General features: G+C 34.7%; 1 protein-coding gene and 1 long non-coding RNA gene across 2 annotated transcripts; one reads left to right on the forward strand and one right to left on the reverse strand.

Moving 5' to 3' along the window:
* The first annotated feature begins 1,288 nt into the window (after window positions 1-1,288).
* LOC115877237 lies at window positions 1,289-2,185 on the forward strand. Its single transcript, XR_004049309.1, has 4 exons — window positions 1,289-1,462; window positions 1,510-1,719; window positions 1,818-1,922; window positions 2,142-2,185. It is a non-coding gene; the product is annotated as an uncharacterized LOC115877237 (long non-coding RNA).
* A 297-nt stretch (window positions 2,186-2,482) lies between these two features.
* LOC115877219 (putative nuclease HARBI1) lies at window positions 2,483-3,696 on the reverse strand. Its single transcript, XM_030893377.1, has 2 exons — window positions 3,529-3,696; window positions 2,483-3,433 (listed from the first exon to the last, which is right to left on the reverse strand). The coding sequence occupies exons 1-2, from the start codon at window positions 3,694-3,696 to the stop codon at window positions 2,549-2,551; spliced, it is 1,053 nt and encodes a 350-aa protein (XP_030749237.1). The 3' UTR covers window positions 2,483-2,548.
* Window positions 3,697-16,234: the final 12,538 nt, after the last annotated feature.

Raw genomic sequence — 16,234 nt, forward strand, 5'->3', positions numbered from 1 at the left:
CTAAAGTTACGTATTGCTAACCTAAAAATAAGTAGACTCTAATGCGAGCATAAAATTCTAAAATAAGTAGAGCTCTAATGGGAGCATAAAAACTTAAAATTAATAAAGCTCTAAAGCGAGCATATAAACTTAAAATAAGTAAAGCTCTAATGCGAGCATAAAAACTAAAACAATAAAGCTTCCAGAGCATAAAAACTTAAAATAAGTAGAGCTCTAATGCGAAAGCAATAAAACTTAAAATAAGTAGAGCTCTAATGCGAGCATAAAATTTAAAAATAAGTAGAGCCCTAATGCGAGCATAAAAAAACAAATAAAAAAAAAAAAAAAAAAAAAAAAAAAAAAAATAAAAATAAGTAAAAAGCCTCGTAATGCGGTTTGTCCCCTTAAAACAAATAAAGCCTAATGCGAGCATTAAAAAACTTCTTAAAAAATAAGTAAAGCTTCCATCAGTAGTATAAAAACCAAAAAATAAGTAAAGCCCTTAACTGCGACAATAAAAACTTAAAAACAAGTAAGGGCCGATTTGAATCATTCACTTAAAGTTTATCTTTAATAAATGTAACTTTAGATGTGCGACTTTAAATTTGAAGTTTCATAACTGGGATAAAGCGACTTAGCTAAAGATTCTAACCATACTTTTTAAACGTTAAAAATTCATGTTGGTAACACCGATTCCTAGTTAATAGTTCAAATGAGTATGAAATTGTATGTTATTTGATCTATGGTTATACCACAGATGCTGAGTTATCTGCTGTTACAGATTTTTATTTCTCTGTCCACGTGTTCACCACGAGATCATTTCATTTTATTCTTGGTGTTTGGCGTGTGTTGACGTGTTTGTTTACTGTAATATCGTTTTATTTTTATATTCTAGTTGTTTCTAATATTTCGTATAGAGATGTCTGAAAGGTAAGTTAATAACAATGTAATGGCCAAAACAGGTATTTATATTATTTTTATTTTAGTCTTTAAAACCTGAAAAGAAGCCGGGGTGCTAATTTTACCAAGGAGGAGGAATTGATACTAGAAGAAGTAGCAAAGATAACATTATAGAATGCAACTACAAACAAAATAAACAAAAGGAGAAGGTATGACTACAGATATTTGTTATATAAAGATATATGTTATATAAATTTATTTATTTTTATGAAGTTTGGTGGTCGAATAACACAATTAAACTGGATTATTTATTTATTTTAGACTATGTTTGGGACAAAATATTAGCTTCCTATAGTCAAAGAGTAGGAGTAGTAACAAAAAAAGTTGAGCAGCTGCAGGGCATGACAACTTAAAAACGAAAGCAAAAAAAGTTGTTGCTGAATCTAAAAAGAATATTTTGGGTACTGGCGGTGGTCCATCAAATAATGATCACATAGATCCAGTCATACAAGCAGTTTTGAATATTTTAAATTCTAAGTTAGTGGCTGGACTTAAACCACAACATGATTGTGATACTGATGTGGTAAGAACACAATAGTTGCTCTGACTTTTTAAATATAATTATTTTAGGTTTGTGTAAGTGAGTCACAACCATCGACCCCCAGTGAGCCACAACCATCGACCCCCAGTGAGCCACAACCATCAACCTCCAGTGGGCCACAGCCATCGACCCCCTGTGAGCCACAATCATCGACCTCCAGTGGACCACAACCATCGACCTCCAGGGATCAACAGTCATTGACTGGATTCACTATTATTCCCGTTTCGCCACCATACATTGTAAGTAATTAGATCTTTCGAATCAGTTTGTTAAGGTTGTCCCTTATTTTTATCTTCTTTTAAATGGGAACCTGGTTAACTATGACATTTTTTTACAGATTCAGCTCGACCAGAAAGAAAAGGAAGGAAGTACTGACAATCCTGAAACACCAAATACAAATTTGCCAGTGGTAGAAAAACAATTAGAAAGTGAATGTAAAAGGGTAATTGTAATAATATATTACTTAAAGTGTTATTAAATGAAAAAAAAAAATCTTATAGTACCTATCTAAAGGCGCGCTCTCACGACTCATGTACTTGACATATATTTTTTATTGGCATACAGTCTGTATAGATGTCCGATGCATCCTGTATACCAATTACAAATGTTTGTCAAGTACATGAATCGTGAGAATCTGCCTTAATATTCTTTTCTATTATAGAAAACCGAAGACTGGAGCAATTATACTCCTACAAAATTGAAAAAACTGCTACAGCTGAGACCTACAGTATCGAATCCTCTGCATACAGTTAAATTAGAATATTACAGGGTGAAAACTGAATTAATGGAGAAGAGTATGGGATTGGGTAAACAGTTAATACGAAAAAAACAACAGAGAGAAGACCAGGAACATATGAAAAATGATATTACCTGATTTGGAAATCGAACTAAAAAAAAGGAATTGTCAAAATAACGTGTTTTTCGTGGCTAATTTAGGTATAGTTAAAGTTTATAATTTTTAATTGTTTTAGTTTGCATTTTGATTAAAATAAATTACATATAAACAAATAAATAAATTTTTATTTAGCTAAAAAGGTATTTCAAACAATTATATTACAAGTTCGATAGTTACAAAAGTCCAGCAAAGTGTTGGTTTATTAGTACTTGTCTAAATTGTCTACCAAAATTAATATTTTCATTTGGCAATTCCAAAATGCCATCTCCCTCTTCAGCATTTTCTCCCTCTTCAGCATCTTCTAGCCATTCCCCTGGGATGTCTTCAGACATGTCGAGGGCAATATTGTGCAATACAGCCGTAGCAACAATAATATCCATTGCAGTTTCCAACTTTACCCGCATCCCATTCTTTAAAATTGGAAACCGCCTCTTCCACACACCATACTGACGCTCGACAACATTTCTGGTTCGTATTATGGATTCATTGTATAAATTTTCAGCATCGGTATTGGTCTCCAACAGTTTTGTCATTAGATATTTTTTTAATGCATATCCACTATCTCCAACTAAAATATACCTTCCGTACCTGCCTGTTTCAAATTCTCTTTTGACTTGACTATTATTAAAAATAGTTTGGTCGTGTACAGATCCTGGCCACCTTGCAACAATGTTTCGGATTTTTAATTTAGCATCACTAATAGTCTGAACATTTAATGCAAAAAAACCCTTTCTGCACCTGAAGATTTCTGCATCTTCTCCTCCAGGCGAATCAATTTTTATCAGAGTGCAGTCTATTGCTCCTATTGCTCTTGGAAACGACGCTAAGCCATAAAAATCTTCTGATGCTCTTTGCATTTCGGCATTATCGGAATACATCTTCACATATCTAGGCCTTAGAGCTGCTAATGCTGTTGTTACCCTTGATATAACACGACATGCCGTAGCCCTCGATACACCGATAAAATCAGCAGCAGTAATCTGCATACACCCAGTGGCAAAAAATCTTAATGTTAGCAATAATTGTAGCAAGGGTGGGACACATCCTCCTCTGAAATTCTGTTGACATTAACAATACCATAATTAATACTACCTGTTATTATATAAACCTATTTTGTAGGTAAACGGATTTGCGGTTCAATCTCTCCTAGTACTTGCATTACTGTAGGTTTCGTCAAACGAAATCTACAGAAAAAATCCAAATCATCGTATAGTTCGTAATAATTTTGACGATCTCGGTATATTTTTCTTCTCCGAACAAAAACTAATTCTTCTTCTGATGAACTCGAACTTGATGAAGTATCCGTATCCATTAAATTCATTTTATAATCAAATAAAAAACAACGAAGTTTTTAGAAAACGCACAAATGACAAAACGTGGCTGAACCAAAACTAAAGATTAAACTGAATTGAGGTTAGGTTATCACTTTAAAGAAGCTTTAAAGTCAACTTTAGCGTCTAAAGTGGATAACCTGGCGGTTTAAATTTAAAGTGCCTTTAGCACTAAAGGAGGTTTAAAAATGAATTATGAAATCCATATTAGAAGTTAAAGTAGGGTGACCAGACGTCAGGATAAAGCCGGACATGTCCGGCTTTTTCGCTTAAATGAAAACGTCAGGCCGGCTTTTTGTCGTGTCCGGCTTTTTATCAATCGAAAATTCTAAATAACTAAAAACGCACATTATCATTATTCCTGGTTCCGACTTTCTCAAGCTGGCAACGCCGCGCCGCGTCGGTCGTCGCGTATATCGATACCGACCCGACACAACCAAACCCATACCGATCGACACAACCAGAGAGCGTGCGTAAAATCGAAATCGCTTTTAATTGTTTTGTTTTGATCTTTGACTGCGGTTTCCCCCGAGTACAGGCAAAACCGACGTTTCACCCGCGGTTTCACACAGTTTCACAGTTGAGTATTCATAGTTCAGTTTAAGTTCAGCAGCAGCAAGTAAACATCATGTCTAAAAGAAAGTGTAAATTTACCGAAAAACTGGCGACAAAATACAAACTTTTTGTAAAAGGCCGAAACGAAGAAGAAGCCAAATGTGTGCCTTGTGATTCGTTTGTTTCTGTTGGCAGCAAAGGAGCAGCAGATTTGGAAAAACATATTTCTACGGAAAAACACAAGAAAAGTGTTCAGGCCTCTTCCTCTTGCATGAAACTGGATAACTTTTTCGTCCAAAAGAATAGTTCAGTTGATTTTAAACTTAAAGCTGCAGAAGGTACATTAGCATATCACACCGTTTCGCACCATCAGTCTTATAGATCGTTGGACTGCACTTCATCTCTTCTTAAAAAAAAAAAAAAAAAAAAAAAAAAAAATATATACAGCGTGTTTTAAAAACACTTCTTCACCTTCGAGTTAAAAGTCAGAAATAAATAAAAAAATAAGCTTAGACATTTTTGTAGATCTGATAATAAAATATTATGTACTTGGCTGTACTAAAATGTATTTAAATATTTATTTATTCAATTTAGTAAAACAGCTCAGCCAAAAGTTACTAGGAAAAAAATACCGTTATTAAAAAAGGTACCTATGCAGTTATTAATAGTTAAATTTTAAGTTTTAACATATTCTTTGTGTTTTTTTTTTTTTTTTAATAAGTTTTAAATAAGTCTCGATGTGAAGAACAAAACTGAAGCAATTGTTAATCATGTACTATCACCTCACGCACAAGAAACATTAATATCAAGTCTAAATTCTGTAAATTTCTATGGTATCGGTACAGATGCAAGTAATCATGGAGCTACTAAAATGTTTCCTGTTGTTGTCCAGTACTTTCAATGGTTCAACGGAATTCAGACACAGGTATTGGAATTATCTGCCCTTTCAAGTGAAACGGCTGAAGCCATACCGTAACATTCGATAACAAACCATGTAACATTACTTCCAAGTGTATTGCTTTTTCCGGTGACAATGCTAATGTAAACTTTGGAGGTCTCGCAAGACGAAAACAGAAAATGTTTTAAGCAACATGAAGCAAGACTTAAATTCAGATATAGTTGGTATAGGTTGTCCAGCCCATATTCTTCATAATTGTATACAGCATGGAGCTGATTAACTGCATTGTGATGTGGACTACATCATCTTCAAAATATTTAACTACTTTTCAATCTACACGGTAAGAACGGAAGCAGAATTTTGCAACTTGTTGAAATATCCTTTACTAAACCACTTTTATATCATAGCAAAACAAGATGGCTATCCATGTTCCCAGCCATTGAACGGATTCTTAAACTCTATCCGGCACTTAAATCCTACTTTGAATCTCAGCAAGATCAGCCATACAAGAAATTTTTTGAGAGCGAATTAGAAATGTATTTGTGTAATATAGATCCAACTATGCATTACTCTTCCATGTAAACGCGTTTGTACTGAAAAGAAAATATTTCCATTTTGGAAGTGCAGGACATTTTTGCATCAGTCCTCACAGCACTACAAGGAAGGCTCTCCGAGCAATTTATACCATTAAAAGTAAGAAGTCAGTTAAATGTGATAAGGGAAAAGGGATTACAAAAAGAAGTTAATGATTTTAAGGAGCAAGTATGGCAATTCTATACTAAATGTATAGACTATTTAGAAAAATGGGCCGCTCCATTGGCAGAATTTAATTCATTTCAATGGATGCTTTTTAAATGATAATAAACTTTAAATTTAATGATATTTTGGGTTCTGTATTGAATTTGTCCAAAGGGGTAGAAATTAATGACACAAAACTAATTGATGAAATCATTTTATTAAAAGACAGTTTGACAACAAAGATTCAAAATGAGGAATTTTTATCATTATCTTTAGATAAAAGTGGTTCACTATTTTAAGCAATTAAAACACATTGATTTATCATCAGAATTGCTTAAAATTTGTGAATTTTACTTTGCTATTCCGGCACATAATGCTGCCGTCGAGCGAATTTTTTCTTTAATCGCAGCGCAGTGGACCAAAGAAAGAAACCGTTTATCTATCGAATCAATAAAAAGCCTCATAGTGTTAAAATTTAATTTAAAAATGTCTTGTGAGGAATATTATAATTATTTGATGACAATCCCAATATTTTAAAAGAAATTGGTTCTTCTGAAAAGTATAAGTAGTTTTTACCTAAGTAGAAATTGTTACATTTTTTTATATAAATATATTTGTTAAATGTCAGGTTTTTTTATTAAAAATCAGGCTTTTTTGTCCTGGTTGTCCTACTTTTCTGCAAATAAATCTGGTCACCCTAGTTAAAGGAGCTTTAGTAGTTAAAGTTAACTTTAAATTGATTATGAAATCGGCCCTAAATCTCTAATGTGAGCATAAAAACTTAAATATAAATAAAGCTCTAATGCGAGCATAAAAACTTAAAAACAAATAAAGCTCTAATGCGAGCATAAAACCTAAAATAGCAAGCCTCAATGCGAGCATAAAACTTGTAATAAGTAAAGCTCTAATGCGAGCATAAAAACTTAAAAACAAATAACGCTCTAATGCGAGCATAAAACCAGAAAAATAAGTAAAAGCTCTAATGCGAGCCAAAAACTTAAAAGACATAAACTTAAAATAAGTAATGCTCTAATGCGAGCATAGAAACTTAAAATAAATATTTTTTTCTTTTTTTTATTTTTTTTTATTTATCTTTTCAGAAGCAATAAAGGAGGGAAGTCGAGGACGACCGGAAAGTAGGATGGCTGAGTGTTATGATTTTTATGAGTACCTTGTTTTTATAGTGTATTGTTATGATTAACAAATTATGGTTTATGTATTATGTCAGATTGTATTATTCATAATGCATGATTTTTATGACAGGCGATAGAATGTTACGGAAGATAAGATTGTGAGTGAGGCGCCCGCCGCAGTCAGTCGGTACCGTGCGCTCGCACGATACACATGTTTGTGTCGTAATCCTAAGTACTAAAATGTAATAAAGAAGTTATGAGGGAAATCCAGTGTTTTATTTGGAAATACAAGATCTACTGTTACAAAAGATATAAAGCTGTTGGTGGAGATAAAGTAACGTGGAGATAAAGTAAATACTGTACACGCTCGAATATTTTACAAAAGACGATTATAAAAGAAATTTAAAAGCGGAACTGTTGGGGTATACTCCAAATAAGCAGCTAGGCTTAAATTTGCCAAACAAAGATGATTCCAAAGAAACAAAAAGGACTGATCGTCGATTAAAAAAATTGACTGCAAAAGAACTACGAGCGATCCTTGATACTGAGTAAGTTTTCAAATTTAGAGTCCCACTTTAGTAATTGTGCACTTACTCGTCTTTTGGTAGTTAGTTTTAGCGTATAATAGTTTTAGTTTTAAAGATATTAATCCGAAATATCAGCTGGCAGAAGATTAAGTACATAAGTTGATAGTAACTTAAGATTTAGCTAGTATTTAAAATAATTATGTATTTTTTATAATTAGTGTACATATTGCTAGTAACAATGATGCTGATTGTTGTGCCTGTGGCTGTTCCTCTCACGAAATATCCCCATCCTCAATTCAAATTACCCACCCTTCCAACATTGGTAACAATAATACGATAGATAATACTAAGGCTAACAATTTGAATACATTACCTGCTGTACTGAATAAGTTGTAGCGTATTTTTTTTTTAACAACTACCACTGCGAACGGCAGCTTTTCATCGGAGAGCAGTCGTGGGTAAGGTATTTCACTAGAGAAAAAACTAATCAATAACAATAAACAAAAAATACAGATATTGGGCGCCAGGCATATACAGAGAAAGAAAGTTACAGTTGTATATTAAACTAATGACTATATTTATTCATGATGTTCGTTGTTGATACATGACATTGTAGAGTTCTAGTGAATATGTAGTGGTTATATGTCAAAGAAAAGAAAGTGGTGGTAAGAGTCGTACTAAATATCAATGAAAAACAACTACGATAAAATACAAGACATGAAAAGTTTAAGAGAATATATGAAATGTAGCATTACTTTAATTAATTTGATATTTTATATGATGTTAGTACAATAATAATATTCATAAAAAGTAATACTTCATACAAGACATAATGTAATGAAACCTAAGATTTGATATTTTAAACATTAAATCGACATGAATGTTCTTAACAATCTAACCACTCAACATAGTTGTACGATATTTAAATGAATGTTATTGTTTAAGACTGTAAATGTTTTGAATGTTAAATGCAAAACTATAACTTAAATCTACACTTAGCTGTTCTTTATGCAATCCTGCTTTAAACAGTAATAGCGTGAGGTGGTCTCGCATCTCTGTACTTAGCCATCCAACACAACCAAAGGGGCCAGAATGTGACATGAATTTATACAGGCATAACTAACTAGCTTATAGCTGGGAACGAAGCAGCACGGAACTCAAGCTACATCCACGCTGTGGCACCTATATGTAAGAAAAAAATCATTCCTACTGGAGACACTCGTCCACAGGACATCCCGTACATAAGATAATGTCCGTACATAAGACACTACCTGTACCTTTTGACACAGTCCGTACCTTGGACACAGTCCGTACCTTGGACCCTAAAATATGAAACTCTTGTTTAAAACCAAACAAGTCTAATAAACAAATAAACCTACCTCGAATTACTTGCGAGGGCTCGCTAAATAATAAAGAACATCCTTTCTTCCATGTGACATTCTGGAGGATAAAAGAAAAGGGACGCCAACGTGCCAGCAAAAATACAAATACAAGTTGGGACATCCGTAACTCTACCCTAAAAAATATTCAATAATATCGAACGCAAAGGTAATAACTATCTTACCTGTAGCCTCGGCAAATAGCAGCTGATTCAAATTATATAGCAAGATTTAAATAATCACCACTTCCAAAAGCTGGGATACAACAGAGCGTCAAACAAAGTGAGGTTAAGCACGGAGAGTTGACAGAAGCGAAGTTGACAGCGCCTCCACAGAGCGATAACAGGGTTGTGTCGAACGATAACAGGGTTGGCGACTAGGGAACGTAAAAATTACGCGTCAAATAAACTATCCGGCCTGAACGAGAGGGAATCCGGTGATGATAGGCCCAGACATCATATATTATATATAAAAAAGACATGTAACGAACTAAAAACGTTACAAAGTTACCTGCTGAAAGAGACTTTGGGTAGGTAGTAGATAGTAGTTATTTAATAAATTTGGTAATTTCAGTAAACTATATTTTTGTTTCCATAAGGACCATATCATAATATACAGTAATTTACTTCTATTGTGTGTAGCCGCTAACCTCAATATATTCGATATATTATTTTTAAAAAAAAAAAAAAAAAAAAAAAAAACCCTGTATATTGTGTTAATATTATACTAGAATAATGGGGACTTTATTCTCTTTTAATAATGACAGGCAGTGTATTTTATTGTTAACTCATTATTGTAATGAACTTCATTAGTGTTTCTATTGTTGAATTAAATAAGTTAAATATTTAATTGCCACAAGAGAGTTTTGATTGCTTTGGCTGCTGTGGTTCGGTGTGAGAAACCGAGACGTTTGCGCCGCTCTCCCTACCAGTGCAGGTTGAGTGGAGGGGAGCGTCAGTCGAGTACCTCGGCTGCAGCAGCACTAGAGAGTTAGTTTGTGCTCGCACGCGAAACAGTGAGGTTCGAGTCCGGACTGCCCTGCCAAGTGTCCTGCTGCCAGCCGCCTGTCGCCGCACTGTATAAGGTAAGCACCCACCGCCAAAGTGATCGAGGGTAGGCCGTATTATTTTTATAGTTGCTGCTGCCACTACCTGGATGCGTTATAAGGATAAGGGAGTTAGTTGACAAGATTGTTAGGATATTAAAAGCGCGGGAGAACAACCGTTGCCGACCAGGCAAAGAGGGACTACGTTGTGCTACGGGCAGGTCGCCAGGAATGATGTCCTGAAAAGGTTGTCTGACATCTGCTCCGGTCTGACGTGTCCTTCGGTTGATGAGACGAGAGTTCGTAGTTTTCTTCATTCATATTAAAATTGGCAGGATTGCCGAGCAGGCAAAAAGGGACTACGCTGTGCTACGGGCAGGTCGCCAGGAATGATGTCCTGAAAAGGTTGTCTGACATCTGCTCCGGCTCAGTGTACCTCTCGGGGAAAGCTAATTACGGGCTAATAAGTAATTCATCTTTTTAAGGGACAGTCAGGGCAGTTCAGTAAACGCACGGGTCGCGAAGGTTCACGGAGCTAACACAGGACCTCGCCCAAATCCCGAAGCTGGTTTCAGAAGTCTCCGTATTTTTCTAGGTGTGTCGTCCGGACGACACCCTGCACCAGTGACGCTGAACGGGATCTCGCCGAAATCCCGAGGTTGTCCTGACCGGGCGGTGTGTGTGCGGGCTGCGCTTCTCCAAACGACGTACAACTCGCCGAGACGTCGTGATCGATCCAGGGCTCGCGTGTGTGTATATCCCACAGGACGCTGTTAGTTTCGCGATCGATCCCGGGCTCGCGTTTGTATATCCCTCGGGACGCTGTTAAATTCGCGATCGATCCAGGACTCGCGTTGGCGTATCCCACAGGACGCTGTTAATTTCGCGATCTATTCAGGGCTCGCGTGTGTGTACATCCCACAGGACGCTGTCAATTTCGCGATCAATCCAGGACTCGCGTTTGGGTATCACGGGACGCTTTTAACGTCGACGCCGATCCGAGGTTCGTATTACGTTGTCAAAACGGACGCCGTTCCAAGAAATGTTTAGCTGCGACCATCGGGACGCCTGTAACGACGTCGCCGCCGTTTAGAGAGTCGCGTCATAGTAGAGTGTGTCACTCCGGTACTTACGTGTCTGTGTTCATTAGGACGCCACTAGATTCGACGTCGATTGGGAACTCGCGTCGTTTTATTTAATAGAACGTAATTGCGGGAGCGCGTTTTTAATTCACGGGATAGAATCAGTCAGAGAGTTACATATCGGGAATAATCGATCAAAACTCTAGAGGTACACGATTGTTAGTGTAAATTTTGTTCTGCGAGGTACTAAATATTTACTTTTATTTTTATTATTGTAAACTTTACTTTACGGGTCATTAGATATACATTTTATTTCACTGTTGTTACGATTCGAGGACGTGAACCTTCCTGGATTATTGTTGTACATAATTAATTAGTTAAATAAAAGCCTAGTGTTACGTTATAGTTAATTGTGTGTTTTATTTTCTTTTCATCTCATCACTCCCTGGTATCTCCACTGTATAAAAGCTACCCGTATTGGCACTAGTGTTCTCTCAAACACTTTAAACATTGGGATGGCGCCCAAGGAACCGAACCAAGGCAACTCGACGTCAGTGACCTTTCTCTAAAACGGGGGAGCCTCACAGTCTTAACAATATGATGCATTTTTAGAACATAAAGTTCAACAGAATATGACGAACTGAAAAAAGAAAATGAGGCATTTAGGAGTATCTTTACGGAGAGGCAAATTCAAAAACTTAAAAATCCAAAAAAAAAAAAGAATAAAATAGTCAATTGAGGATATTTCTAAGGCAGTAGTGATCTATTCGGCTGGTGCCAGGGCTTATAGAATGCTATTAAAAAAATGTTATCCTTTTCCTGCTATCTCAGCCCTTAAAAAATGGTGTCAAAAAATTAAGTTAGAGCCTGGTGTAATGAAACAGGTAAGGATTCATTTATTGTGTTTATAAACATACCATAAAAATGTAGAATTTTTTTGCCCACTGCTATGCCCCCAAGTATATTTAGTCTATTTAGTTATTTAAGGTTTAATAAATCATTTTAGGTTATGATTACTGTGAAAAAAAAGTGATCTTACAGCTTCGCAGAAAATGTGCATCATTTCCTTTGATGAGATGAAAATAAAAAGCCAGTACCTATACAATAAACCAGCAGATGAAACTATGAAACCCCATTCTTATGTACAGGGTGGGTCAAATTCGACGCTTTTAAATGGAAACCCCCTTTTCTATAGGAGATAGACAAAAACTAATATGGGTGTCTGGAGCTCAATTTTTGTCAAAAACATGATTGTGAAAATCGCATATCGATATCTGTTACCGTTTCGGAGTTACGGGGTGCTTTTCAAAAATATGCATTTTTAACAAATCGCTGTAACTTTTTTGCTATGGGAAATTTTGTATTTTTATGAAAACATTTCCAAAGCACCTTTTTACGTAGAATTTAATGGTTTAAGTATAATTTTTCTAAAATTAATAAGTTAAGAATTATCAACAGAAAATTTGATTTTTTATATGGGACACCCTGTATATTTTTAATTTATTGAAAAGAATTTAAAATTACCTTTCCAAAAATATAACACACTTGATATTTTGCTCGATTCCTCTTCGAGATGTGCCGAGAAGATTCAAAAAAAGAATATTTGGAACCAATTTAAAAAAAAACAAAAACGTTTGAGCTGTACAAGAAACATATCAGAGATCGCTTACCGAAATATATTGCTGGAAAAAAATATTGGTTTTCACATGCCCAGAAAAGACTAATGCTGGTGTCATAAGTACGAACTACAACCAGAAGAGGACAGAGATGAGAAAGAGCGATACGACCTCCACATAAACATAAAAATGCTGCAAATCAAGAAAAAAAGAGAGACGCTGACTTGGCCCGGAACGATCCAGAATATTGTTCAGTCAACTTTGATTTAGAGGCAGTTTTATACTGCCAACTTTTTCATGCCAAACCAATTTTCTATAAAAGAAAATTAGCTAATTTTAATTTTGCTGTTTACGAGGTTGCAAAAAAACATGGCCGATGTTATATTTGGTCTGAGACTGGAGGGAAACGGGGTTCAAATGAAATAGCCTCGTGCCTAATGAAATTCGTTAAAAGCCTTCCTGATACTATTACACATCTATCGATGTTTTCAGATTGCTGCGCTGGACAGAATAAAAATTCTATTGTTAGGATATTGACTTAAAATTTTTAGACCCTGGTTACACACACATGGAGTGTGACTCCATGCATGCAACAATAGAAACTGCTTCCCAAAAGGAAAGCTCATAGATAAATACCGGAATATAAAGAAAAAGTTTTGCGTTAAAAATAAATATGATGAGACCTCTACAACGGGTGCTGTTTCAACAAGTGAGTTTACTATTTTTTTTAATTTTAAGGTTTAAAAAAAATATTTTTTAGAGGAAAAATCAGATAGTGTTGAATGGCTTAAAAACTATTCTGAGCCCTGGAATCTTGTTTTACAGCATTGGTCAGAAACATTTTCTTTCAGAAGATCCAGTAATATGGGAAATGTACAACAGTTTCTCGAAGAGTGGCCTATATTAAAAAATAAAATATCATTTGAATTGGTAAGTGTGTACTGTTAGCAATCTCATAAGAATATGCGTGGTGATAGTGCTGACATAACCGCAATCGATGGATAAGTAAACTGTATAGGAAAATATCATTTGGTTCACTTAATATTTTATTTTATACGATAATTTACTTTACTAATTATAATAGAATTTACGTTTTTTTTGTTTCTGTTTACCAATGTCTTCAAAAAAAAGTTTTGTAAACTTACAAATAGCTCATATATACATTCAGGGTTAGGAGAAATTACAAGGACGGTCGATTATTTCAAAAAATATTTTATACAGAAGTTGTAGGGCTTTTAAACATCTACATGTCTGGTAAATTGGAATATACAGGTGAGCCCCGGAAGATATGACAAATTGAAGTTATGTTTTTAATGGAACACCATATTTGTTTTATTGATCCAAGATTTCACGTCCACACAATAGTTTAATTATGATTAGAATAAAATGGCTTTCTTGGACTGTATTTAAAACAATTTATTCAATTGCCAATTCGACACTGATCAGTGTCATCATCAGCGCTAAAAATATACTTAAAAAAAAAGTTTTGATAATATTTTTGTCAACATACAGAGGATTCAAACATATTTTCACACCTAAGTTGTATATTGTGTGTGGTTTTTGAAATATAACCATTTTAAAACTAAATTTACTGCTATTTAAAGCTCTTTCAAAATTCTAAATGCGAAGAACTTAAACAAATTTTAATAGGAAATACTGTACAATAATGTCTTCAAAATTCAATCTACCCATATTTGCAGTCTTGTTTGATATATGCAGCGTGAATCAAAACTAAATATTTTTTTCTTCACTATTTTAAATGGACCCCTGTATTTTGTATAATCCAACATAATTTTGTTAATCTTTTCATTTTAATAAGAACTTTATATACCAAAAGTAGATTTTTTGAGAAATTAGTAGTATATTTAATGGAAAAATGTGTGTTTTGAAAATATAAGACTGTATAAAAAATATAGATCTGGCTTTCGCTCTTTAAATAGTAGGTGTTTATCATTAAAAGGGTCATAACATTAGTGATGTAAAAATTCTAAGAAATCGTTACAAAGTAACAGTTACTTTACGTGGACTCGAAGTAACACTCACCATTTGAATTTAGGACTCGTTACTAGTTACTAAGCTAATTCGTTACTTTTGCGCTGGCAGTAATCGTAATCCCTGGAAATGCACGAACCGAGGACTCGATACTGAAATGTTCGTTACTTCGACGTAGTTGTTATCAATATGTTTATGTTTAAAGAGTTGACTTGACGCCGGCCGGTGTTTTGGATGGCAAATGTGTGATAGTTTTATTACAATATTATGATCGGCTCATGCCGACCCGGCGGCGGTCTTTTTATTTAGTTAATTCCGCACGTTTTTTCAATTTTAGTTGAAATAAGTAATATAAGATATTATTTAGGGGTAGAGTGTGTTTTATTTTTTGATTTATAGTTTCTCGGTGGGCGAAGAATAGAATCGTTTATTTAGATTAATATGTCTTAAGATATTAATTAAAAACGGATTCACGTTATTTACAAAAAATGTTAACATCTGAAAAAGCAGAGCAAATATTTTTCCTCTTCAAAAAAGAATAGATATTTCGCCACTTACACTGAAAATCTACAAAATAAAAATAGTAATTTTTAGTAGACACTTCTTCTTCTTACAGTGCCATACTCTATATAGAGCGTCGGCTAACTCTCGCATGTACTTGTGATGTGTGTCATCAGTGTTTCACAAGTACACGGGACCTACAGTTTATGACCGAATCCGAACGGCACTATATTTGAGAGGCTGTACAAGGCAAATATACTCAAGGTGGTTTGCCATTGCCTTCCTTGAGGTGGCGGCTCGTTGGTAGCTCTATTTAGATAAATAAATATCTTTATTTAAATAAATAAAGCCACCGTACTGGCTGGGTATCGAACCCAATACCTTCCGCTCCGCAGATCGACACACTACCGCTGGAGCTACGGCCGGCCACTGCTGCATTAATATAAAGGACTTTTTTGAAGAGATGAATCCGTCACAGAGAGGAAGAGACATTTTTTAAATATTTTTACATTTTAACAAAAATATACAGTGGCGGACAAAAGTATGGACAGATTTTTTATTTCTTATTTTATCTCGCTCAAACAAATAATACAGCTTAAATATTTTCGTATGCTAACAACAGCATAAATACATCAAATATTCACAAGATAATTTTTTATTCTAACTACATTGTTTATTTTTATCAACATATTTTGTTTACGCTTCGGACAAAAGTATGGAAAGCTTTTTTCTTGTTCATATTTTTGCTGTTGTGATCGATTTGTTTAGTTTGATTTTATTACAAAGGCAAGCAACATATTGTTAAAAATGGGTAAAAATAAGTATTTGTCTGAGGACTTACGCAACAGAGTTATAGAGTTAAAAAATAGAGGTGTTAAACAGTGTACAATTGCCAAATCATTAATGATTTCAGAAGGAGCAGTTTCGAAATTTTTAAAAAAGTACCGAACATTGGGAGCTACAACTAACTGACCAAAATCGGGCCGTCCCCGAAAAACCACCCCTTTTATAGAAAAATCCATTAAAAAGATTTCTCTAGCAGACCCACACAAATCTTCCCGG

The sequence above is a fragment of the Sitophilus oryzae genome, unplaced genomic scaffold (assembly GCF_002938485.1).
Source record: "Sitophilus oryzae breed Bouriz unplaced genomic scaffold, Soryzae_2.0 scaffold_1442_pilon_pilon, whole genome shotgun sequence".
NCBI classification, from domain to species: Eukaryota; Metazoa; Arthropoda; class Insecta; order Coleoptera; family Curculionidae; genus Sitophilus; species Sitophilus oryzae.